Raw genomic sequence first — 25,327 nt, 5'->3', positions numbered from 1 at the left:
CTAAATAGAACAGATCTGTAGCTGCCTGAGATGGCAAACAGATGTCAGGAATCCCCAGGGGCACCTGGGTGGCTTAGCCATTTGAGCATCAGAACTTTTGGTTTTGTCTCAGGTCGTGATCTTGCAGTTCGTGAGATCGAGCCCTGCATCAGGCTCTGCACTACCAGTGCCTGGGATTCTCTCTCCCTCTCAAAATAAATCAACTTAAAAAGAAAATCTCCAGAAGCAAGAGATCTTTTAACAGATTTATGCAAATAGATGAAAGAGAACAGTTTACTAACAGCACTCTGAATTTAAAATGGGAGGATAGCTGTTCACCTTGCCCGAGGTGCCAAAAATTCAACCTCAGAGGTCCCCTTTGGAGTACTGAACTTAATCCAATTAAAGTGAGCGTTAAGAGAACATTTTAAATGAAATAATTTAATGTTTACCTCGGACCCCTAATACCATGTAAGTTCTCAGATTCTAGCATCCTCTCCTATGTAAATAGCTGGGTCAGAGTACACAGTCCTTGCTCAAGATACAGTATCTTGTACATTCTTCTGTTTCTTTTCTAGATACAAACAGCATCAGCCTACTGACACAGTTGTGAAAAACCTGAAGAAGTTACTCACATATTGTGAAGATGTCTACCTGTACTACAAGCTTGCGTATGAACACAAATTTTATGACATTGTAAATATGCTTCTGAAGGACCCTCAGACTGGCTGCTGTCTAAAGGACATGCTAGCAGGTTAGGTGGATTCAGACAGGAGGGTGGTTACTGCCGAGATGTCATAGAAGCCTGTTTTCTCATACTGAAGTGAAGTAATGACAGATGTTTGTTGGGGATATTTGCTGTCAAGTTGTAAAACCCCAGGACTGACCATAACCAGTCCTCTGTGAACAGTGGGTAAGTGAGAGAATTTTCACAAGGAAATTTCTTATTTAAAGGTGATTGTTCATCTGTACCACTTCAGATAGTATGTAATATGGGTATAAAGATCAAAAGCTCCATCTTCCTGCAGATGGCTTCTATTTAGATATGCACTATTGATTAAAGAATATCTGTGCCTGCAGATTCCAGTTTCAAAGTTATTTAATATTATTTACACAGTTAAGGAACAGATGATACATTTTCCATTTGTTAGAAACTGATCTCTATAATAAAATAGATTTTAAATTCACTGTATGTCATTATTACTGCCAAGGAAATCTTAGCCCTTGTCTGCCTTAAAACCACCTTTATTTACTGTAATTATTGCTGTGTAGTCATTGCTTCCTGTTAATTCCTCAAATCATTTAGACGGTTCTTAAACTTGGTAGTCTACAGAGCTTTGTAGATTGAGGTTCCTATTTCCTAGTTAAGAGGAAACATTTTTATTCTGTCCCTACTTTTGATTCTTTGATGGTTTCCAAAAAATCTCCAACCACAATTTTGGTTAAGTTGCTTAAAATATATAATAAAGATCACTCAGTCTATGCTTATAGCCGTGACCTGACTAAAAAGCTGACTTACTCCAAATAAATAAGCTGCTCTTGGTACTGAGTTAGGCATTAGTATCTAAATAAGCAAAAAATTTGCCCAAATAAATAAGGAGAGGAAGGCAGCCCTATACCTTCGTTGCTCTAGGGTGATACTATTCAGGGCCTGGCACATCATTTTTGTCTCAAAGCTGTAACTGCTCACTAGGCATTTATTAATAGCTTTTGTAAGTATACAGAGAACTCTAGTCCCAAGAGCTGTGTTCTATACTCTCCAAAAATATCTCTTGGGAGTTAACACAAAATTTAGGTCCTCACAATAGTGATTTTATTAAATTACTTGCTTTATAAAACATTGCAGATGTCATAATTGTTAACATAACAATTTACCAAACTGTAGTCAACTGGTGCAGTTTGCTGAGCATGTTTTATAAAGGAAAGGAAATACCAAAACCCTGTTAAAGTTGTTCCATTGCAGCCCAGGAGAACAAAGGAGGATTGTTCAGACACTTAAATCAGGGAAATGAAACAGGTAAAGAGCTTCCCTCCCCCGTCTGAATCCGTCAGCAAAACAGTCTGACAAACAGAAACTAGACAGTCTATGCATTCAGGAGGTTCCACAACTTGTAATGCAACGCAGTAATGGAGAGGTTTACCTTCTTCAGCTTCAAAGTTGGAGGGTTTTGGTCATTTAATTTTTAAATATCAAGCTAGCGCTTTTCAGCCGTTGTGTCTCCATTCTGAGATAAGCAGTCTTCTTCACAATGTATTTTTAATATCCTCACGCTCAATTTTAAGACAAAGCAATTTTAATACTAGGTGCACACAGCATGCCCTTGCTGCAAACTGCTTCTCTTGACAAGTTATGAAGTAGTTCAAGGAGGTATGGTTAAGGCTGTATTACTGAATGGTGCTGGTAAATACTACACAATTTTTGTCATGTTGCAACCCTTGTTTCCAATTCAGTGACTGCTGCTATGGAATCAGAGAGCAACGATGACAACATTATTAGGTTTTTTTTTTTTTTTTTAAACTATGATTTAGTAGCAACTGAGGTTCCCAATTTTAACCCCTTGGCAGCAAGATCCAAGTTCCCTCATTCGCACATTAGCACCTAAGTATCAAGGGGTTAAATAACCAGCACAAAAGATACTGCACTTCTGATTGTAGCATTTGGCAGAACTGAAAGGAAAGGAAGTTGTGCTACATGTTGAAGGGATTGTGGGCAACTGAAAGAAGACACCAGGAGAAGATAAAATGTCACATGAAGTCTTCATAGTCTTGTACATATCCTCCATCATAACCTCCATAATCTGCCAGATCGTCTTTCATGGTGGCCTTTAATCCCCCTCCAGGAACCACGCCTTTCTTCTTCTTTTTGGCTTTGCTTTGCTAAAGACAAAAGAGAGTTAATTCATGAGACTGTCTACTATGGGCACCTTTTCTGGTTACAGAAACCCTCACAGAGACACTAAAGCCTCGGGTACCAAAAAGCTCTAGGGGAGATCTCAAGACCTACCCAAGCAAGTTCTATTAATTCCGAAAGAAAACTCTGAACATGATGGTAATGGCACCCATGCTCCAGCTTCTATTCCAATTTAAGTTTTAGTTCAGGTTCTCAGTCCACTTGTTGAGAATATTATATCCTAACGAGAGAGCTATTTCCCTGTGTGTTTGCCCTTACCTTTTCCTGCTTTTGTTTTTCACTGCAAAGCACAGTCAACGAATTGGTAATCTTTTTCAAGTCATCAATTTCCACTAAAAAGTAAGAAAAAGGAATTAGTACATCTAATTTGTCCATCATTAACTTCAGCAACTTTGAAAAGATTATGAATTTGTCCTGTCAAATATAAGACAATGAAGAATCATGATTCAGTCTAGGGCTAGGCTCACAATTAGAACTATTTAAAATAGCAAACTCAAGCAACAAAACTTTCTTGATAATGACCTATAATAACCAAAACGCCATTGTTCGAAAAGAAACCAAAGGGTCTTTAGAGCTCATAGCGTTCCCTACCATACACCTCCTTGCTCAATCTAAACATGTGAGGGGCAAAAATATAAACACATGGAAGTTAACCATGCCCTTGCACAACACCCTGACGCACAGCGAGAAGTGGCTGAATGAACATGGAACACCCAATCTGAAAATTACAAATTACAAGTCCCCACCTTTGGGGTCTCTCTTTTCTACTTCTATGGAAACCAGAATGACCGTAGTAGGTTATCTCAGAAATCTCAGTGACCTACTATGAGACAAACCTGTTTAGTGGACAACACATCCTTTGATCCTTACAAAAAACCCAGCTGAAACAGCAGTTTTTAGCTACCAAAAAAGTGTTTCAGTTTTGGTTAGAGAGCACCTTCAAAAATGAAAGTATGTGTAAATAAAATACCACCTATGGGTATATCACCAATCAAATTAAGAACCCCTAGCTTAGTAATGGTTTCTCAAGGAAAACCCAATTTAAAACTCATTGTGCAGAATTCCTTTTTCTGGATCCTAAAAAAACGGCAGTGCTAGCAAAAACAGTCCCTTCCACGTAAGTGCCACACCACCTCTGGTTTTTACTCCCACACACCCTGTCTCTGAAATGTAGGACTCCTCTCAGGCCATGGCACCACACCCACAGACCCAGAATATAGGTAGGTACCTGTTCTGTTGAGCAACTTAAACCTAGTCATAGACTTCCTTGTTTGTAAAATGAACAGACACTTGCTGTGGTTGCACTCAGCTCTAAAATCCCATATGCTCAGCGATCATTTTCCCCAAAAGACACTTCCTAGTCTGTTTAAGATATAATTAGATAAAAAGAATAAGCTAGTGTTTTATCAGCTCTGTATTAGCAAAGTCCAGATGTCCCCTGGGGAAGCCATTTTAAAACCATTAAGGCAGCCTCAAAAAACAAAACCCTCAAACTCATTGGGTATTTGCTGAACATTCCCAAGGTAACTTCTAAAAAGGAAATCCTAAGTCTATTATAGCATCCCCAAAAAAGTCAACCTCCATCCTCCTGAGTAAGCTGTGCTCTTACTAAAATACACCCACAGAGTTAGAGATTAGGATTACTTACATGAAATACACACATCTCGAACTAAGGCTTCCAAAAAACTGGCATAATATAGTGACTTTTCATATTGTGTAATTTTATCTTTTAGTAACTTTCCAAACTCTGTGAAGTCATCTCTCGAAGATGGGTTCATAGCATCTATTCCATAAACTGTATTATTAACACCTGCAAGAGAAGAGGGAGCACTAAAAATATCAAGATTTTTAAAAAATGTATAAACCAATTAGGTATGTGAACAACCCTGTTATTTCATGCTAAAGCAGAGGTTCTTAACCTGGGTCCACTGGAGTTACTGGATAGAATGCAGGAGGCCTGTGAATTTGGATAAGATCGAAGATTATAACTTTATTTTCATTAACCTCTAATTTAGCATTTCCTTCCATTTTGATTATAGGCAACCAATCTCAGTGATTATAACTAGCAAAAACCTATTACTAGTAAACATCAGATATTTTCCATATCACATTATAGTTGTAGTTCTCTTATAATATTGTTTCGGTCATCATTACTTTCAAATTACATTACTTATTAGAACTGCCACTAGATCTTATTTAAAGCATTAATAAAGAAACCTATTACTGTATCTCAAGTCTTTTTAATATTATACCTATTTCAACATAACAGGCTTCCTTAGTAAATAAAATTCTGTGTATCTTAGGCTCTGTATTTAAAAACATCATATTAAGAAGGGACCTATAGTTTTCACCACAGCACCAAGAGAGTCCCAGGCACAAAAAATATGTTTTTAAAGTGTATATATATCTAAGACTAGCCTGCAGCAGGGGAGGGTCCGGGTGCCTCAGTTGAGCATCTGACTCTTGTTTCAGGTCAGGTCATGATCTCACTGTCATGGGATCAAGTCCTGAATTAGGGTCCAGGGTGAGTATGAAACCCGCTTGGGATTCTCTCTCTGCCCCTCTCCCCCTCAAAATTAAAAAAAAAAAAAAAAAAAAGCCCACAGTAAATTGGGGAGAGAAAGGGAAAAAAAAAAAAAAAAGACGGTTCCTGTCACAGTATGCAGCTGACTGACTGCAGAAGCTAAGTAGGGATAAACCATGCATTAAAATCCCAACAGAGGGGTGCCTGGGTGGCTCAGTCTTTTAAGTGTCTGACTTTGGCTCAGGTCATGATCTTGAGGTTCATGGGTTCGAGCCCTGCATCAGGCTCTGTGCTGACATCTCAGAGCCTAGAGCCTGCTTTGGATCCTATGTCTCCCTCTTTTTCTGCCCCTCCCCCACTCATGCTAGGTCTCTCTCAAAAGTAAACATTTAAAACATTTTTTTAAAAATCCCAACACAATCTGACCTAAAAGTATTCTAGGCTAAGAGACAGTACACTTTGTATCTTCCTCAACAGCAAATTAGTTGTTAACAGCATCACTGATTCAGTATTTTAGTATGAGAAACACAACATTAAAACCCTATTAATCGAATGATGGCTGTATGAATCCATGTTTTTGCCTTGTAATCTGTAATTGTGGTCCCATTTTAGAATTTATAAGCACCATGTAAACTCTTGTTTTAATACCCACTTGGCTGGGTGTTACCATGCTGGGAAGACACTGGACAATGGCTGCGTGCCCTCTGCACAGAGGTGTGTGCAGTTAAGATCTACCCAGCACACGCCAATGCACAGGAGCACCCGTAGCAACTCCCGGAGGAAGAACTCACACCTCCCACAGAAAGGACAATGATCACTTGTCAGCCTGCCTGATCCCATTTTAAAGAACAGAAAGGATCTAGGTTTCAAAGTCAAGTACTCAATAGGTAATGACAACAATGAGCTTAATTAAACAGAGAGCTTTTAACTATTTTTTTGGCCATATTTGTTATTTTCCCCTTCATGTCACAAAACTCTCCCCCTAGAAGACTCTGAACTGCCCTACCTACAGGATCCTGAGTAGGTTTTTTTTATCTCCTGTACCAAGCACAGCTGTAGCATGGCACACAGAAATGGAAGCCCGCTGAAGACAGGGCATGGCGAGGGCCAAGAAGGGTCACAGAAAGAATTGATACTGAGCAAAGGCACAGCTGAAGCTGAATGCCCCACAAGGACATTCTCATCCAGATTTAAGACAATAGGACAGCCCTACAGTCAGTTTAATATTTAAACCTCAAAGCCACAGACCTCACATTTTATCCAAATTTCATCCCACTGATAAATTTAAAGAAACAGTAAATTTTATTAGGGTCCAGTGATTTATCTTAATAACCTTTTACATTATACTCAAAACATAATCATTAAAAAATCTGAACATGTATTTCACTCTGCCTTAAGTAATGAAACATCAAATATACAATAAAAACTGCTTTCTAATATTAAAGTTAGCACCAGTATTGCTATGCCAGAAAAGGAGATGTTTTCTAAACTTTCATAACTAGTAAGACTTCCACAGCATGCACTTGGAACTTCAATACTTCACAGCAACCACCCCCTCCCTACATCTTACCAAAAGTTTCTTTTGCTAATTCAAGGTCTGACTCTTCCTGTAACTTTTTTAGCCGCAGTTTATCTGCTAATTGTTCTTCTGGTGTTAGCACTTTAGGTTCTTCAGGTTCTTCTAACTAAAATGAGACAGAAAGGAAGTTTTAAAAAACAACTGGGATTATGATGGACCAGTATATCTGTACTGTGTGAATTTTTTAATAAACAAAAAGTTATAACAGCAAACACTTATGAGGAATTTATTGTATTTCAGGCATCCTTCTAAACACTTGAGATGTTCTTATCCTGATTTTACATGAAAAAAATTTGAGGCACAGAGAGGTTAAGCAACCTGACGGTGGTAACAGAAGCTTCTGTATGCTAATGTGAGAGAGCTGAGTTTGGAACCCAAGAAGACTGGGTTTATTTCCACAGCCTTTTAAAAAATATATGGAACTGAGATTGTAGACAAGGGAAAAATCACACGCTCCTAATCTGCTGCTAAAGACTGCATACTGAAACAACCTTTCTAAGGGAACTTGGTAATGTGCATCAAGTCTTAAAATACTGTTATATATGTGGAATCAATTCCACCTCTAGGTATTCATCTTAAGAAACTAAAGATACACACTAACATTTAGACACAAGAATGGCCAATGGAGTATTACTTATAATTTCAAATAAGTTTAGACAGAACTCAAACATTCAACAAAAGAATAGTTAAATAAAATATGGCACAGCCATTATGACAATACAGAACACACAGGTTTGGGTCCACTTATTCACAGACTTTTTCTGATATTTACAGTCGAGCAAGTGAATTTTCTCTTCATGATTTTCTTAACATTTTCTTTTCTCTAGTTTACTTTACTGGAAGAATACGGTATATAATACGCACAACTATAAACTTATGTGTTAGTAAGTTAGTTAGTTAGTAGTAAGGCTTCCAGTCAACAGTAGGCTATTAATACATAAGTTTGGGGGAAGTCAAAAGTTCATGTAGCTTTTCAACTCTGAAGGGTCAGCACCCCTAGCCCCCACACTGTTCAAAAGTCAACTGTACTATACAAAAATGAAAAAAAATGTTTTGGGGGCACATGGGTGGTTCAGTCAGTTGAGCATCTGACTCTTGATTTCCATCCAGGTCATGATCCCCCAGGGTCATGGGAATGGGCCCTGCATCAGGCTGCACGCTGAGTGAGGAGCCTGCTTAATATTCATATTCTCTCTCTCTCTCTCTCTCTCTCTCCCTCCCTCCCTCCCCCTCTGCCAGTCCCCCACTTGTGCACACACACATTCTAATTAAAATGTTTTCCTCTTATTTATGTTATATTATTACTATTAGAAAAATAACACATTATCACTATTAACAAATTTAAAGACCCACAAAAGAAGTTGTCACTTATTTTCCAGTTCTACTTCTCTGAGATGACAGTCAATAGTTCAGTGAGTATCATTTCTTTATACTGTGATACTTCCTACAAATGTATCACTTTTTCCATGAAGGAAAATCTGTGACAATATTTACTTAAGTGGGGAAAAAAGTAAAGGGAGCTTCTGCCATTTGTAGTTAACTGTGCCTCTGCAGCTTGCACACTGACTCACAAGTCCACTTCTGAAATACATTGCATTTTGTTTCTCATGCAGAAGATGAAATAAGAAATGTCACTATGCCAAGTTAGGAAATCTCAGAATACCTTGTACAAAGAAAAAAGCAAATATGTTGACTTAACTGTTTTTGTAGACCTGGACATCACTAAGTATTTCCTGCAACAAAACTGAACCCCTCTTAACTCAATATTTTACCTAAGACAAACTGAACACACTCTAACTAATAAGGTTTCTTTATGTTGGTTACAAATATCAAGACACAACAAAAGAAGTATAAATTCCAACTTCAATGACCAAGCAAGATCTAATCAAGATGGTTTCTTAGACTGAGTTATAAAATTCTATTGCTTGTTCTGATCATAGAAACTTGCATGTATATATTTCCAAAGTATAAATTACTTAAAAAGTATCTAAAATGTCCCTGACTGGGGAAACGGGCACTCTCATACATTGTTGGCAAATTTAGGCTGGTACAACCCAACACAGAGAGCAATTTGAGAACACTTACCAAGACTACAAATGTAATTTGCCCTTTGACCCAGCATCTCTCATGTAACAATTTATCCTAAAAATATGACTACACCCATTAAAAATGACATACAGGGGCGCCTGGGTGGCTCAGTCAGTTAAGTGTCTGACTTCAGCTCAGGTCATGATTTCGTGGTTCATGGGTTCGAGCCCCGCATCAGGCTCTGTGCTGAAAGCTAGCTCAGAGCCTGGAGCCTGTCTTCAAATTCTGTGTCTCCCTCTCTCTCTGACCCTCCCCTGCTCACACTGTCTCTGTCTCTGTCTCTCTCTCTCAAAAATAAAATATTAAAAAATTATAGATAAATAAAAATGACATACACATGTGGTTATTCATGGAAGCACTATTCATTCAAGTACAGGCCTGAGGAAAAAGATCCAGCTGCCCATGACTAGAAGACTGGTGAAATAAAATACGGCACATATTTGTAGCAATGGAATACCATACAGCTACAAAAATAAATAAATAAATAAATAAATAGACCAAAAACTAGTGAAAATGGTTTCTTATAGGTGGTGACAGGGAACAGGATAGAGATAGAACAGGAAATGTTTGAAAACCATTTTTATATGGTCTTGCCTTCGAATATTATTTCATGTTTAAAAAATAAAGTTAAATAAAAAAAGAAAGAAACTTTAAAAATGGAAATGGTAACAAATGAGTCTAAAATGTGTATCATGGAGCGCCTGGGGGGCTCAGTCAGTTAAGCAGCTGACTTCAGCTCAGGTCATGATCTCGTGGTTTGTGGGTTCAAACACCACGTCAGATTCTGTGCTGACAGCTCTGAGCATGGAGCCTGCTTCAGAGTCTGTGTCTCCTCTCTCTACCCTTCCCCTGCTCACACTCTGTCTCTCAAAAATAAATAAATAAATTTGAAAAATAAATAAAATAGGGGCACCTGGGTGCCTCAGTTGGTTGGGCGTCCGGCCTCAGCTCAGGTCAGGATCTCACAGTTCATGGGTTCAAGCTGTCTGTCTCTATCTCTCAAAAATAAATATTTTTAAAAATTTAAAAAAATAAAATAAAATGTGTATCAAAAGGCATACTGACACAGAAAAGAATACAAATGACTTTAGAACCCAAGACATAATTACACATCCTTAGTAGGATATATTCTCTGTGCAAAAAGAACTGCAAAGAAATCCTAAACTTTTTTATTGGAAGTCCAAATTTATTTCTTTTTTATAGTTTATTGTCAAGTTGGTTTCCATAGAACACCCAGTGCTCATCCCCACAAGTGCCCTCCTCCATGCTCATCAGCCCCTTCCCCTCTCCCCCACCCTCATCAACCCTCAGTCTGTTCTCAGTATTCAAGTCTCCTGTGGTTTGCCTCCCTCCCTCTCCTTAACTATTTTCCCCCTTCCTCTCCCCATCCTCTGTTAAGTTTCTCCTGTCCCACATATGAGTGAAAACATATGGTATCTGTCTTTCTCTGCCTGACATTCACGTAGCATAACACCCTCGAGTTCTATCCATGCTGCTACAAATGGCAAGAAGAAATCCTAAACTTAGGTAGCTTTACATTATTAGTATTACTGGTACTGTAGAAAAGCAAATAAATGATTATGTTAACATTATCAGAAACCATGAACTAAAGCTTACACACACAATACATATGCATTTATTTCCTAGCTTCACCTATAAAAATGGTCTAGAAGGCAAGGCTACCTCAATAATGCTAAGTACTACTAGCAAGTAGATTTGACTTCTAAACATCATTTCCATCAAAAACCTCAGAGAAGTAGCACATTCCAGGCCTAAAGAGTTTAGCAGGTGAGTCTGGCACTTATTGTGCCAGAAAGCAAGGAAGTTTTTTCAGAAACTAATGGCGTTTCGCCAAAAGGATGAAGACTGGAACAACTGAAAAGTTTCCTACTGGCCAAAGTTGGGAAAATCTGAGCATGAAAAGAATAATTACTGTTATCTGAGTAAAACACAATGAATTTATAAAAACCTGTAAGTCTACAAATTTACTCAAAAGAAAAAGCCCCACCAACCCTCAGTTTTCACCATTTCAAGTTACTATTACACTCCCTCCTAACTCTGGATATTAGTGGTTAAAAGAGAACAATTAAGCTTTTACTCTGCCTTTCTAGCACAAACAGCAAAGTAAAAGAAGAGAAAGAAAAGCCAGCCAGTAACAAATGGAAGAGAAGTCACTGGATGAGAAACATCACCATTCTGCAATCGCTAATTAAATAACCAGGCAACAATCATTACTAACACTAAACTAACAGGTGGGAGGTTGATGTGAAATTGGATTACTTGCAAGAATATGTAATTTTAGGGGCGCCTGGGTGGCTCAGTCGGTTAAGCGGCTGACTTCAGCTCAGGTCGTAATCTCACAGTTTGTGGGTTCCAGCTCTGTGTTGGGCTCGTGCTGACACCTCAGAGCCTGGAGTCTGCTTCGGATTCTGTGTCTCCCTCTCTCTCTGCCCCTCCCCCACTCACGCTCTGTTTCTCTGTGTCTCAATAATAAATAAACATAAAAAATTTTTTAAATAAAAAAAGAATATGTAATTTTATAAAAGAAAGATCAGGCTGTTACCACCTTAACCCAGTCATCAATTTTAGCATCACTAATGACAGGACAGACATTATAAGACTTTTGATGTGATATGATGCAATACGAAGCACACAGCAAGACCTATAAAGTATTCCAATTAAAAATGTTTAATCTGAATCCAATCAAACTTTTAGACTTACTGGCCAAGTTACAGGAAATTGCAACTGTAACCAATCACCCAAACCGAGAAAGTGTGATGTTCCAAAAGACAAATGGGCTCTTCCCTTCAATAAGTGAATGTCATTTTACTTTTTTTTTTAAGTTCATATATTTTGAGAGAGAGCGGGAGAGAGCATGTGCATAAGCAGGGATGGGGCAGAGAGAAGGAGAAACAGAACTCCAGGTAGGCCCTGATCCATGAGCCCAGAGCCTGATGTGGGGCTTGAACTCACGAACCATGAGATCATGACCTGAGCTGAGATCAAGAGTCGGACCTTTAACTGACTGAAGCACCCACGCCCCCCTCAGTGTCATTTTAAAGACAGAGAGGAAGACACTCTAAGTGACTTAGGGTATGTTTACAATCTAATGCAGTGAATGTAAGGTCCTTGTTTAAACCATATGTAAAAGACATTTGGGGACAATTAGAAATTGGGCACATATAGGGGCCCTTGGGTGGCTTAGTTCGTTAAGCCCAAGACTCGATCTCAGCTCAGGTCACGAACTCACAGTCTTAAGATCAATCCCCACATCAGACTCCACACTAAGCGTGGAGCCTGCTTGAGAGTCTCTCTTCCTTTGCTCCTTCCCTGCTCTATGCATTCTCCAAAGAACCAAAAACAAAACAAACAAAAAACTCCCCAACAAAAGCATAAAAACTGAATATTACATGATGTTAAAAAATTATTGTTCATCCTATTAGGTATGTAATCATGTGAGAAATAGCTCTGATTTTTCAGAGATGCATACTGAAGTATTTAAAAGTAAAATGCACGTTTTATTTATTTGATTATACTTTAACAAAAAAAATGAAGCAAACATGGCAAAATATTAGCAACTGTTAAATTTAGGTGATACATATGATTCTGTTTTCATTCTGGGATTTTTTTTAATGTTTATTTTTGAAGAGAGTGGGAAAGAGAGAGCTCAAGTGAGGGAGGAGCAGAGAGACAGGCAGACACAGAATTCATTGGGGATTTACTTCTCTGATAGTGTCCACTGCCAGTCTGTACAAAGCCCTTCAGACTGCTAGGTAGTACCTGCTGTCTATTAAGACACTGCAGCATTACTGATGTGAGAATTCTGTATTTCAGGAAATGAACAGTACTTACCCTCTTTTTAATTTCTTCTTGCCTTTTTTTCTGTTGCCGTTCTTTCTCTTTTATTTTTTCTGCTATTTTTTTCTTTTCTGAGATTTTTACTTCTGAAAGAAATGTTTTAATCACAGTTACTCTGAATACTTTCCAGTTTATGGATGAGACAGACATAACAATAATATACTTTAAGAAACCAAACTTCTAGCTCCAATCATATGGTGATTTCCTCACAAATAAGAATGGGAAAGTTCTGGGACTCTTCCTTTCTCTTCTCTGATCTGACCCCTAGGACCCAAATATCTCCCTTCATATTCCCCAGTGCTTTCAGCAGGATACAGATTATTAAGATATGAGATCACACTCTCTACTGTCTCCTCCTAAGAGCAGACTCAAACAGAAAGTGGCAGGCAGTATCCAACCTGATTATGTTTTGAGGGGAGAAGAGGGTAAATTGATAATGGAAGGATATGTGATTTCCAAACACAAAATTTTCAATTTTGCAAGCATTTTGTCATTTGTCTTAACATAAGCATTACATGCTCACTGAGCTATAAAACCAAAAATGAAAGAACTCCACTGACTCACCTGGTTTTATTTCTGCTTCCTCTTTTTTTTCATCATCATCATCATCCCAGTTATCCTGAAGAAAAGGACTTCTATTAGTAATTATTCCCATGTTTGCTTTTCCATGTGCAACTTGTCTAACTCCACAGAAACAAGTCTGTATTTTTTTGGTATTGCATTAAAATTGTTAATTGATGTTGGGAAAATGCACATCTTCATAATGTTGAGCCACCCTAGCCAAGGAAAAGGGCTAGTTTTCCATTTGTTCAAGTCTATTTCTATATCTTTTTCAAAGAATATTTTAAAGTTTCTCTCTTGGAGGTTTTGTGAATTTCTCTTCAGGTTTATTCCTAAGTATTTCTCTTCTGTGTTCCTACTGTAAATAGGGTTTTCCCCCCATTATGTCCTCAACCTAGTTATTATTTGTGTATGCAATTGGTTTTTACATGTTAATTTTATATCCTGTTACCTTACTAAATTTGTCACTTTCATTGATTTTCTAGGGTTTTTCCAGGTGTACTACAATATCATCTGTAAATGAGAATGGCTTTACTTCTTTACCAATTCTTATGCCTCCACAACTGATTTATCTAATTGCACTCGCTAAACCTCTAGTACCCTGTGAATAGTGGCAGAGATAATGGGCATCACTGCCTTGTTCTTTTTTTGAGAGAGATAGAAAGTGGGGGAGGGGCAGAGAGAGAGAGAGGAAAACAGAATCCCACGCAGGCTTCGTGATGTCAGGACAGGAACCAATCCCGGGCTTGAACTCACAAAACTTGAGATCATGACCTGGGCCAAAACCAAGAGTTAGATGCTTAACTGAGCCACTCAGGTGCCCCTGCCTTGTTGTTCTTAATGGAAATGGTTCTAGTGATTCCCTATGAAGTGTACACACCCCACCACATTTATTGGGTAAAATTTATCAGTCTTCTCTTTTTATTGCCTGTGAATTTCATCAAGTCAGTTTCTTCTAGAACATGTATGCTTTCATTGTTTTTTTATTCAGATCTCCAGTCCATGTGCAGTGTTTTCTTTTGTGTGGTATGAAGTATGGATCTAATTCTTTTTCTAAATGGTTACCCAATTGTCACAGCATCAGTTATTAAAAAGTACACTTGTGGGGCGGCTGGGTGGCTCAGTCGGTTGAGCCTCCGGCTTCGGCTCAGGTCAGATCTCACGTTCGTGGGTTCGAGCCCCGCATCGGGCTCTGTGCTGACAGCTAGCTCAGAGCCTGGAGCCTGCTTCCAGTTCTGTGTCTCCTTCTCTCTCTGCCCCTCCCCCTCTCATGCTCTGTCTCTCTCAGTATCAAAAATAAATAAAACAAAAAAAAATTAAAAAAAAAAGTACACTTGAACACTGTGATTTACTATATGCTAAATTTTCACAGGTACTTGGTCTATTTCTGCATTCCCACTGGTCTTCTGTTTTTTCATTCACCAATACCACACTGCTTTCATAACTTTAATTAATTATGGTATGTTTTTATGTAGGTCAGGTCTGGTTCCCTCCCTTATTGGTTTTCAAGCTTTTTAGTATTTTCCTGTCCATTCTTGCATGTTTGTTTTCCCATATGAAATTTTGTATCCATTTGTCTCATTCTATAACAAAAGCTTCTCTGTTAACAAAACACAAGACAACCAAGCCAAAACTACTTCTCTTAATTTGCAGTGGTTTTAAATAAAAAGTTAAGAGGACTTTATATTTCTTACTTTCCCAAATATGAAAGCATCCAACATCCTAGCCAATGGCTCAATGATTTCAAGCAATATTCCATCCATACAACACAACCATGATTAATGAATTAAATCTATATAATATTTAAGCCCCTTAAATATTTAAGTATTTAAGAGTAGTTGAGAGCTGATCAATCAACTCCCTAACTTGGGCAGGGCACTTTAAGGTCAATCTATACTCTTGTCTTTTCTACACCTAATACGGTCACTGAACTAAATATAAACTGATTATCAAACAATTTTCCAAAGGCTCTACAGAATTTAGAAATGTGTAAGTTTAATAGGGATAGCCATTTAAAACTGAACCACAGGATTGCAGGAGGCCCTGCTGCTACTGTAAGATGTAGAGGCTGACTAATGTGCCATTACTATGACACCAAGCTTCTGTTTTATAACAAGGAAGATCATAATCTGAATCAGTCTACGTATTTAAACTAACCAAGCCTCAATTTTAATAAAATTCTCTAAGTCCACCAAAGAACTAAAGAACCCCGATTAAAGCTGTCATAGGCTCTGCAAGCAGAGTAGAAAGAAATGTGTATAAAAGCAAAAATATTTTTATAATCACTGCACAGCTTGGCAATTTAACTCACAATTCAAGGTTAACATACTAAAAGCAAACCTGCTAGTCATTATTTGTACATCTAAGATACAAGAGTCAGAAATTAAAAAACAAATGTTTGTATAATCTGACTGGTTTAAGTGCTTGCTATCAATACACCATAGAACAAAAGGAACCCTAGATTGAAAATAAAAAAAATTAACTACTAGGAGTTTTTTGTTGTTGTTTTAATCTTCCCAGAACACAGAAAGGTGGTCTGTGGGTGAGACTCTGCTTAGGCGGTGCTCCAGACAGGAAGACCATTTGCTTACTTCAAAGGGGTACATATTCACCACTATTAATGATAGTGATGGTGATGATAAAGCATTTACTGTTTACTTTGCACCAGGCACTTTGCAAAGGGCCTTACATGTAGTAACACAGTTAACCCTCACAAAGTCCTGTAACTAATGTGGGGTGTCCCCATTTTATAGGTAAGAACATTAAGGCCCTCAGATAGCTATACCAAAAATCTCAGTGAGAAACAGTGAAGGAACCAAACAAAACAAATAACAACAAACAATGAAGGAAACAGGTCTGAATAAACTAAAGTTACTTTAAAGTGCCATAGTAAACAGCTTTTTACTGGATCCCTGAAGTATACCAAAACTATGTGAGAACTAGGTTCCTCCCCATCAAAATTGGTTTTCTCAAAATCAGTTCTGGAATGAGCTACCTGGAATTGCAGGAAAGCTCATCAAAGGAAGGGCATGGCACAGAGTGGTGTGTCCAGCTACAACTATACCAGTTAACGACCTCAAATTGCCTGTAATGATTTTCTATTCATTTTAAGAAACAAGTCTCTGGTACCCAAGAGGGGAGAGGTATGGCTAAAAATGAGCAGCTCCACCCCAATACCTCCAACATGGAGAAACAGACACGAGAGGAGCATTTCTCAGTTCCCTTTCCCAGGAAAACATCACCTCACCCCCATCCATATCCCTCCTCCCTCAATATCTCATTTATACCAACTCTATGTACCCTATTCTAGTTCCTGATTTCCCCTAACAAAAAACCTTATTCCAGACACTCAAGTTAAACTGTCCCAATCAGTGCAAACATAATGAGGCTACCTGGAATTCCACCACAGAAAGGATTTCAGTGGTAAAAGCAGTGGTTCCTATCAACAAGTCCTAGGAACAGCTATGGTATCTGCTCCTGCGTTCATAAAAGGACCATGAGAGGCAAGCTCTGCCTGTCACCCTCACCAGAGTGCTCAAAACAAGTCTGCCCTAAAACTTCTACCATACTGGGGACAAGTCCCTAAAGAAGGTGCATAGGGGCACCTGGGTGGCTCAGCAGGTTAAGCAGTCGACTTCAGCTCAGGTCATGATCTCATGGTTCATGACTTTGAGCCCCGCATCGGGCTCTGTGCTGACAGCTCAGGGCCCAGAGCCTGCTTCTGATTCTGTGCCTCCCCCGCCCCCTCTCTCTGCCCTCCTCTGCTCATGCTCCCTCTGTCTCTCAAAAATAAGTAAATGTTAAAAAATTTTTTTCTTTTATAAAGGAGCATAGTGATGTCAACAGAGAGACTAGTCACCCTTACAAACTGACGTAATTCCCAAAGCAGAAGGCCAAGTAGTTTACCCCCAAGAACTAGAGTTTTTGTTTCCTTCATTATAAAATTTGTCAGTGCCTAAAAAGTAAATATAAGGTCAAAGTCTGCCCAATTTTCTGTAATCACTAGGACTTTGTAAATGCTGACAATAAGTTCAGATAAAATTCAAAAAGGTTCTTAGAGAAACACCTAAAATTAACATGTTTAACTAGGGACTTACTTTTTAATTTAGTAAGCTCTAAAGGGTTATTTGGTTCCAGAGAATACCTATCAATAACCAAATAAATTCCTCACCCAACTTTTGGTAGCTAATAAATCTTCCAACTATAATATTCAATTAAAAATTTCTTTAAATGTTTGTTTTTAAAGGAGAAATAGAGCACGAGCAGGGAAGAGGCAGAGAAAGAGGGAGACACAGAATCCAAAGCAGACTCCAGAGTCTGAGCTGTCAGCACAGAACTCGACTAGGGCTCCTGGGTGAGGGCTTGAACGATCATGACCTGAGCTGAAATCAGACACCCAACCGACTGAGCCACTCCTAAAATGGCTGGCTAGCTTCCTTAGAACAGAGGTAGTTTAGGGGCGCCCGGGTGGCTCAGTCAATCACGCATCCAACTTCAGCTCAGGTCATTACGTTGCAGTTTGTGGGTTCAAGCCCCACGTCAGGCACAATGCTGACAGCTGAGCCTGGAGCTTGCTTCAGAATCTGTCTCCCACTCTCTCTGCCCCTCCTCCACCTGTGCTGTCTCTCTCTCTCAGAATATTTTAAATAAACATTTAAAAAGATTAAAAGAAGAAAAAGAACAGAGGCAGTTTATAAACCTCTTATCTATTCTCTTCTACAGATACACACCCAACATCATTTGAGCCTTTGCTCTGAAAGAAATGGCTGCTTTTCAAGTTTAAAACCTACTTCTCAATTGAACATGACTAAGAATTGAAAACAAAACAAAATTTTTAAACCTTGCTTTTTAAACACTTCTAATAATATAGTCAGTAGTTGGCTGATCAATCATTTTTACAATGTACAACTATACAGAATGTCACATGCAATGAGAGAACACATTTAGGGCTGAAAATGCTTTCCGACTTAAGCAAGATATATTTATAGATCATCAAATAGAAGTAGCTTCAAAGGAGCAGTAAAATTCTTCTGCCCCATAGCAAGAGTCCATTAATTAACATATACTTTTACTTCCCTTTAGTTTGGTTTAGATAAAGAATAACCTTTTGCGGGAACAGAATCTTTTACTGATGTTCTGCTGTGCTCTAAGAGACCTCAGAACTGTGTAATAGGCTTCAGGCAAGTCTACACTTCCCAGGAAAGTTCAGTTCATAAAAGAAGCCTAAATGTTCTTCCACCATCTCAGCACTATGCTGGCTTCTGGAAGCCAAGGTACTTGCCTCTATAAATTCTACTTCATTTAATTCAATTAAGTTTTTAACATCCTACTTTATATTAATGCTAAGCACTCAGCTGAATTCCATCTCAATGCCTCCTGTCTCATATTTGTAACTATTATTAATCAATCCTACTTTTAATGCCTGGCTAAAGCAAGATCAAGACAATGAACACTAAATAAATGTCTTATTTATTTTCAGTCATCCAGCACGACAAACACATTTTCAATCAAACATGCCTCCTAAGTGGGGTGCCTGGGTGGCTCAATCAGTTAACTGTGGGACTTTGGCTCAGGTCATGATCTTGCAGTTTGTGGGTTCAAGCCCCACATTAGACTCTGTGCTGATAGCGTGGAGCCTGCTTTGGGTCCTCTGTCTCCCTCCCTCCCTTTCTCAAAAACAAACAGAAAACAAAACAAAACAAAACAAAACAAAACAAAACAAAACAAAACACCACTTCCTAACTAAAAACTTACTAGTTTATAAAAACTGTCAGGATACTGAAATGATATAATTGAAAATTTCCTCAAAATAATCTGGTTAGGGGAGAATAGTTAAGTGGAGATAGAGAAGAAATAAGACTGCTCATGGATTTATTAAACTTCTCTTTAGTTCTGTTTATGTTTGGGATTTTTCATGAGAAGTTACAAACACACTTTAAGATAACCATTTCCTGGCAAAATGCCCACCTTCTGAGTATTTCCCAAAAATCTCCCCTTCTTCAGAAATGCTATTTCCAATGCTTGAAAAATGTCCTCACTCTGGTAGATTTAAGCTATTAAGCAGGATACAATCCCAAAAGATAGATGAATGGGTAGAATGAAGCAGGCAGTTTTCAAATAAGTTCATTCTCGGATCTTTTAAAAAGAATTCTCTAACATTGTATGTGCAAATGCCAGAGATGCCTGAACACAGCCAGTTTTCTCAAAACAATTCTATACAACTTGAATAAATCCAGCTTTTAATCTACTCTACCAAAATACTAGGAGGCTAGTAAAACAGAGTAAAAATTGTATTGTCCCTGCTTGCAGGGGACAGGCACTCACTGCCTTCTTAACACGAGCTACACATCACTCCAGCAACGGGGAAGGAGCCCAGTGATACCCGCCGAAGGACACTTCCTCCTAATGCCTCTGCATAGTATCAGGATAGTAAGAAAGGTAAAATAAAGTCAGCCTGACACAAGAGTATGCTTCCTAGTTCTCGTCTTTTCTTTTTAAAGATTTTATTTTTAAGTAATCCCTATACCCAACAGTTGGCTCAAATTTACAACCCAGAGATTAAGAGTCTTAGGGTCTACTGCCTGAGCCAACCAGGCACCCCTAGTTGCCATCTTCTTAACTGGGAAGAAGCAGAGGCTTCTTTCTTCATGATTAACAATTCCAGTTTTCCTAAATCCATTTCTGTCACTGCCAGACAACTAAGTCAAGGACAGCCAAATGTTACAATGTCTACTGAAAAACAGTAAACTACTGAAGCAAATTACTGTCACAAAGACCTCAGTTTTCCTTCCATTTCTCATGATATTAGAAATCACATTAAATCTATATTCTTAAAGGTTAAACACTAGATCACAACATAAAGCAAAGAACTTATTCTGTTTCTACATAATCTTACCTTTGAAGACTTAAAAAAACCATATATTGTACTATTTAAAGGCTATGATTAGGGGCGCCTGGGTGGCTCAGTCGGTTGAGCAGCCGGCTTCAGCTCAGGTCATGATCTCACGGTTGTGGGTTTGAGCCCTGTGTCGGGCTCTGTGCTGACAGCTAGCTCAGAGCCTGGAGCCTGCTTCAGATTCTGTGTCTCCCTCTCTCTCTGACCCTCCCCTGCTCGCGCTGTCTCTCTCTGTCCCTCAAAAATAAATAAAAGACATAAAATAAATTTTTTTTTAAATAAAGGCTATGATTATTTATCTTGTGAAAACTAAACCTTGTTTTCATATCCTTACAAAAGGATTATGTACTAAAACGTCAGAATTCGGAAATCTGGTACTACTCACTACCATCCAAAGTGACAAAATTCAACTCTAGATTGGTAAACTAAGGAAGCAAAAACTTGCTTGTTAATCATTCCATTCAAAACACAAAATTCACAGTAAAGAGCCACCATGGAGAGTACTCTGGAGCTCAGGAAATCACAAAATGCGGCACAAAATAAACCCAGATACTAGATCTAAACAGGTTATTTTCCACAAGCCAGAAAAATTAAGACGACTTCTTGAAGTAAGAGTATTAATGTTTATTGTCTCCCAGGTGCCAGGCAACTCTGCTTAATGCTAGACCTATTAAATCATTTAAAATGCAAAACAACCCCCTAAAGTTATCTCCTGTAAGGACAACTTAGATCGGGAAAATAAAAGGAAAGATTAAAAAACTTGTTTATGACCACAAATATAGAAAATGTCAAAGCAATAATATACACTCAGATATGTGTGATTCTAAAGCCAAGGAATCAAATCCATGCATAATACCTTGGGAACCTTGAGGAAATTCAACAGAAATAAACCAAAGTTTCAACTGAGAAATACAATGGACAAGTTCAGCTTTTTTCTCCAAGATCAACTCCAATGTTTATGTAAAAGAAATAAGATATTTGCATAAAAGAAAGAAATTCTGCAGTAAAAGAGTGACTGGACAAGATGATCTTTATAGTCCCTTACAACCTGTAAATCTCCAAAATTAGTCCCAAATGGTTGGTAAGAATTATATTCATCAGGATTGACACCATTTAGATCCAATAATCATAAGCAGGTTACTTCATGGCTTTAGTCCAGACTACTCTATTCAAACTTCATTTTCTGGTACTTCTTTCCTGATCTATCTTCTCATCTGTGGAATTATTCCCAATTTTCAGAACAGATGTCCTAACTGCTGCATCCAGTAAGCACAGAAGTGAAAGGGCAAATGTGAACTAAAGACTCAAAATAGGAAATCTGTTACAATGTAGGAAGGTAACTAGTATCTTGCAATGAGAAAGATACACAATCCATTCCCATGTCTATACAAGTAAATGAATCATTTTAAGTATATTCACGACAGTACTACTCATTTATTAACCCCAATGTGTGCAAAGCTCACATTATTTCTGGACCTCAAGCTGTTCAATAAACTGAATATCCACCTCATCAGACTCAGGAGAAAAAGGTAAAATCCCAACCTAAGTAGTATTAAGTTCACAGTGATTATCTAGCTTAAATTTTTTCAACCCAAGCAGAAGGACTTAATAGGACACCCAATACGTGTTGGGTGTAGAGGAATAAGTTAGGAAAGTAAAACACTCATTAAGTAAATCAAAACCAAGAGAAACTGTTTTCTCAATTCATACAAAACTTAGCCAAATATAAAAAGATTTTGAGAGCTCTGTTAAAAAGAATCTTACCATTCTGTGCTTGAGATGTTAACTACTTGAAACAAAAACAACAAAAAGATGAATGCACTAGTCATAACGTCAACTGAACCCATATGGTGAGTCCCCAGGAGTTTTCAACAACAAACGACAAAGGTAATCTGGTTCAGATCAACAAGGCATACGGAGGGGGGTGGGGGGAAAGACTGACCCCCTCTTCTAGTCTAACCAATATTTCCTTAAGCGTTGCTCCTACGCGGATAAATAACACTGTCAACTCTCCGTTTTCCAGGTGGACGCGTGGACTACTTAGGTTTCTGACAGCTAACTGCTGTGGCTATCTCAGTACTCGGTTAATCTTTCTACTACAGGGTGGGGGGGAGAGGAGTCTAAAGTTATTTCATAAACTTTACTGTTTCTATTTGTCTTGGGGGGGTAAGGCTGAAAATTAAACCACAATATTTCATTCATCTAACTGGTCCAACAAACTCTACAAAGGGGCCTTCAGAAACATAAATGAGTTACCGTCCCTAGGGAGACCTGAGCTCAAAAAGGCAGGTGGTTGTAAGACTTTCCATATGGGATAAACTATGGGGCTTGAGCCCCAACTTCCCAGATCATTCTGGAGAGCGGCTCCAGACCACGAAGTCTGCACGTGGGCCGGGCCGAGCACTGCTGTCACCTCCCGTCGCCAGTTGGCGGGTGGGTTGTTCAGGCCGGGGCGCAGACCCTTAAAGAGGGCTGGGAATGGGGCCGACACCGCCCTCGCCTTGGAAATCGAAAAGGCCACGCTGCTCGACTCCGGCCCAAATGGCCGGCAAGCGCAGGGAAGGGGGCACCGAGGGGCCCTACGCTCGCCTCTGGACCCACAGCACGCAGGCCCGGGCGGCGCCCCTGGGCCCAGAGTCCACCCGCCCGCTCGTTGGCGGGCATCCCCGCCCAAGACAGCACCAGTTCGCTCCCGCGCGGCCCGGAGCCCTGGCCCGCACCCACCTTAACGTCCTCGTCCTCGTCCTCGCCTTCCCAGCGGTCTCCGCCGGCGGTGCCGCCGCCCCCCACCTTCCGCACCGGGTCTTCCACGGAGAACGTGTCAGCGTCTACGGAAGAAAGCGAATCGCGTTAGTGCCTGATTCAGGTTGGGGCCAGAGCCGGCCCAGGCCCTGCCCCCCGTAACTTCTCACCCCAGGAGTCAGAGTCCCCAGCCGCTGCCGCCGCCATCTCGAACCGAGTGTGAGCGTGTGTGAGGGGAGAGCTAGCAAGGAGTTAGCCCGGCGGAGGTGAGTCACTGACTTTGCTCTCGTTGGCCGGCGCGGGGCAGGCTGGGACCGTGGCAGACTGTGCGCCGGGATCCAGGCCCCGCCCCCGCTGGCGGCGGCGGCGACGCGCGCGCGGGCGAGAAGGGGGCGTGGAATGCGGCCGACCGCGCGGGAGTCGGCGCGGGGGTGGGATCGATGTGCCTTACCCCACCGCGTGGAGGTGGTGATGCTGGAGGTAGTGGGAGAGAGGAAATGAACAGGAGCCAGCTGCCCCAGCTTGTGTCCCGGAGAGGAAACGTACGTGCGAGGAAGTTAGAAGGCCGCCTTCCCTGGCGCTTGGCCCTCGCCTGTCCTTGCCACCCTTCCCTGCCAACTTCCCCGCCCCGGCCGGTTTGGTGCTCCCTCCCTCTCTTCACTGTGGTCGCCGCCCGGAGCTGCTGGCGGATACCAAGGAGACCCTCAAGCTTTCCAAGCCGCGCTCGGAAGCGGACTGTGAACACCACGCCCGCCAGTGGGGGCGGTGGACCCTTGGCCCCGACCTACGGAGGAGGTGTCGCGCCCTGGAAGAGGGGAGATCCCTCTGGACGTCGGCGTGGGCCGGACGCCCGGGAAGGAGCAAGTGGACGGGGCCGCGTTCTTGGCAGCCTTATCAGCCAGGGTACTCGAATCCAGCTCCTGGCACGTTTGCCTAGAGTTAGTAAAGAAGGGATCGAAGAGAGCCCCAGAACTCGAGGATTTTCCCTTCCTGTGAGCCCCTTGAGGCCAGAACCTGATTAATTCGCAGAATAATTTCGGAAGTTGGTCTGAGCTAGGCCTAATCTCTAGCCTTGTTCTTAAGCAGCGCACCATCAAGTAGCAAAGATAGACAAGTAAACAAAATTTCGACACAGTGTGATGACTGCAACAAAAAGAAGCATTATGAGGTTAAATGTTAAAAGGTAATTTTAACGGCGGGGGGAGCGGGAGGATGCATGAAAGGCTTCCTGGGGTAAGTGCTCCGGAATCTGGAGTTTGAAAGACCCGGTGAAATTTGCTCAAGTGCATTTCCGGTGGAAAGAATGCTTGTGGTCCCTGACCTGACTGGCAAAATCAGAGATAAGCTGAATAGGTAAACTGATCATAATAAAGGGTTTAAGATGGGCTAAACAGCACTCTGCCTTTTGGGCCACTGGGCTCCACTGCAGAGTAGTAAGAGGGGAACAGTTTCAGATACTTTTACTTTGTATTTGTTGTTAATTTATTTTCGAATATGTAATCACGTACTTAGTATAAAATTCAAGTTATAAAAGGGTATATGCAATGATCAGCCGTTCTGTTCTTTCTAGGAGCAACCATTCTCTATTTCTTGGAGTCTAAAAATATACATTTTATTTTTAAGTCTATTTACTTAAGCAATCTCTACACCTTATGTGAGGCTCGAACTGACTACCTGGAGACCAAGAACTGCATGCTCTTAAAACTGAGCCAGCCAGGCGCCGCCACAAATACGTATTTTATAAACATGGTGTTTCAAGAGATATTTGTACAGCTCAGTTATTCATAGTTTATTCCTCATTTACAGCAGTATCTGGGGAGCATTATACAGAATCTCAGACCCCATCCCAGACCTACTGAATCAGAATCTGCCTTTTAACAAGATCCTCAGATGACTCTGCCTGTTACAGTATGAGAGGCAACGATACACAGTCATCCATTTATAAAGCTAAATTAGAGAGAGGCTAGCAGAAGGCAGGGAAAGACTGGAATACAAGGTCCCTAGGGCGCAATCAATTTTTTATTCACAGTTGTATCTCTACCACTTGGCACAGTATCTTATACTGTAAATATTTTATGAATTAATTAAATGAGAACACAAATCTAAAGCAATGCACTGATAGAAAGGAAAGAACCAATCTGAGAAATATTTAAGGATCAAAACAGTTTATTGACTGTGAGGGTTAATTTT

The 25,327-nt window shown here is 40.0% G+C and overlaps 2 protein-coding genes across 4 annotated transcripts in view; one reads left to right on the top strand and one right to left on the bottom strand.

Annotated features, from left to right (window-relative positions):
- The window catches only part of SPG11 (SPG11 vesicle trafficking associated, spatacsin), an 84,147-nt gene extending 82,981 nt beyond the window's left edge, over positions 1 to 1,166 (top strand). For all 3 annotated transcript variants that reach the window (XM_029951353.1, XM_029951351.1, XM_029951354.1), the window contains one exon: positions 558 to 1,166. In XM_029951353.1, the coding sequence (XP_029807213.1) occupies positions 558 to 738 (181 nt within the window). In that variant the 3' untranslated portion in view covers positions 739 to 1,166. The remainder of the gene's footprint in view (positions 1 to 557) is intronic.
- On the bottom strand, positions 1,061 to 23,498 carry EIF3J (eukaryotic translation initiation factor 3 subunit J). The gene is made up of 8 exons (XM_029951378.1): positions 23,308 to 23,498; positions 23,120 to 23,223; positions 13,504 to 13,558; positions 12,934 to 13,025; positions 6,985 to 7,099; positions 4,539 to 4,700; positions 3,149 to 3,222; positions 1,061 to 2,856 (listed from the first exon to the last, which is right to left on the bottom strand). Exons 1-8 carry the CDS (start codon positions 23,342 to 23,344, stop codon positions 2,725 to 2,727), a joined length of 771 nt encoding a protein of 256 aa, XP_029807238.1. The 5' UTR covers positions 23,345 to 23,498; the 3' UTR covers positions 1,061 to 2,724.
- Positions 23,499 to 25,327: the final 1,829 nt, after the last annotated feature.

Source organism: Suricata suricatta, chromosome 9, assembly GCF_006229205.1.
Source record: "Suricata suricatta isolate VVHF042 chromosome 9, meerkat_22Aug2017_6uvM2_HiC, whole genome shotgun sequence".
Taxonomy (NCBI): Eukaryota; Metazoa; Chordata; class Mammalia; order Carnivora; family Herpestidae; genus Suricata; species Suricata suricatta.
The sequence above is the reverse complement of the archived record's forward strand: the minus strand, read 5'-3'. Positions and strand labels throughout refer to the sequence as shown.

Coding starts and splice junctions, on each gene's coding strand:
- EIF3J (XM_029951378.1), bottom strand. CDS start 23,344: ATGGCGGCGGCAGCGGCTGGGGACTCTGACTCCTGGG. Junction 23,224..23,307: donor TGGGGACTCTGACTCCTGGG/GTGAGAAGTTAC, acceptor TTTCTTCCGTAG/ACGCTGACACGTTCTCCGTG. Junction 2,857..3,148: donor AAAAACAAAAGCAGGAAAAG/GTAAGGGCAAAC, acceptor TTTTGTCTTTAG/CAAAGCAAAGCCAAAAAGAA.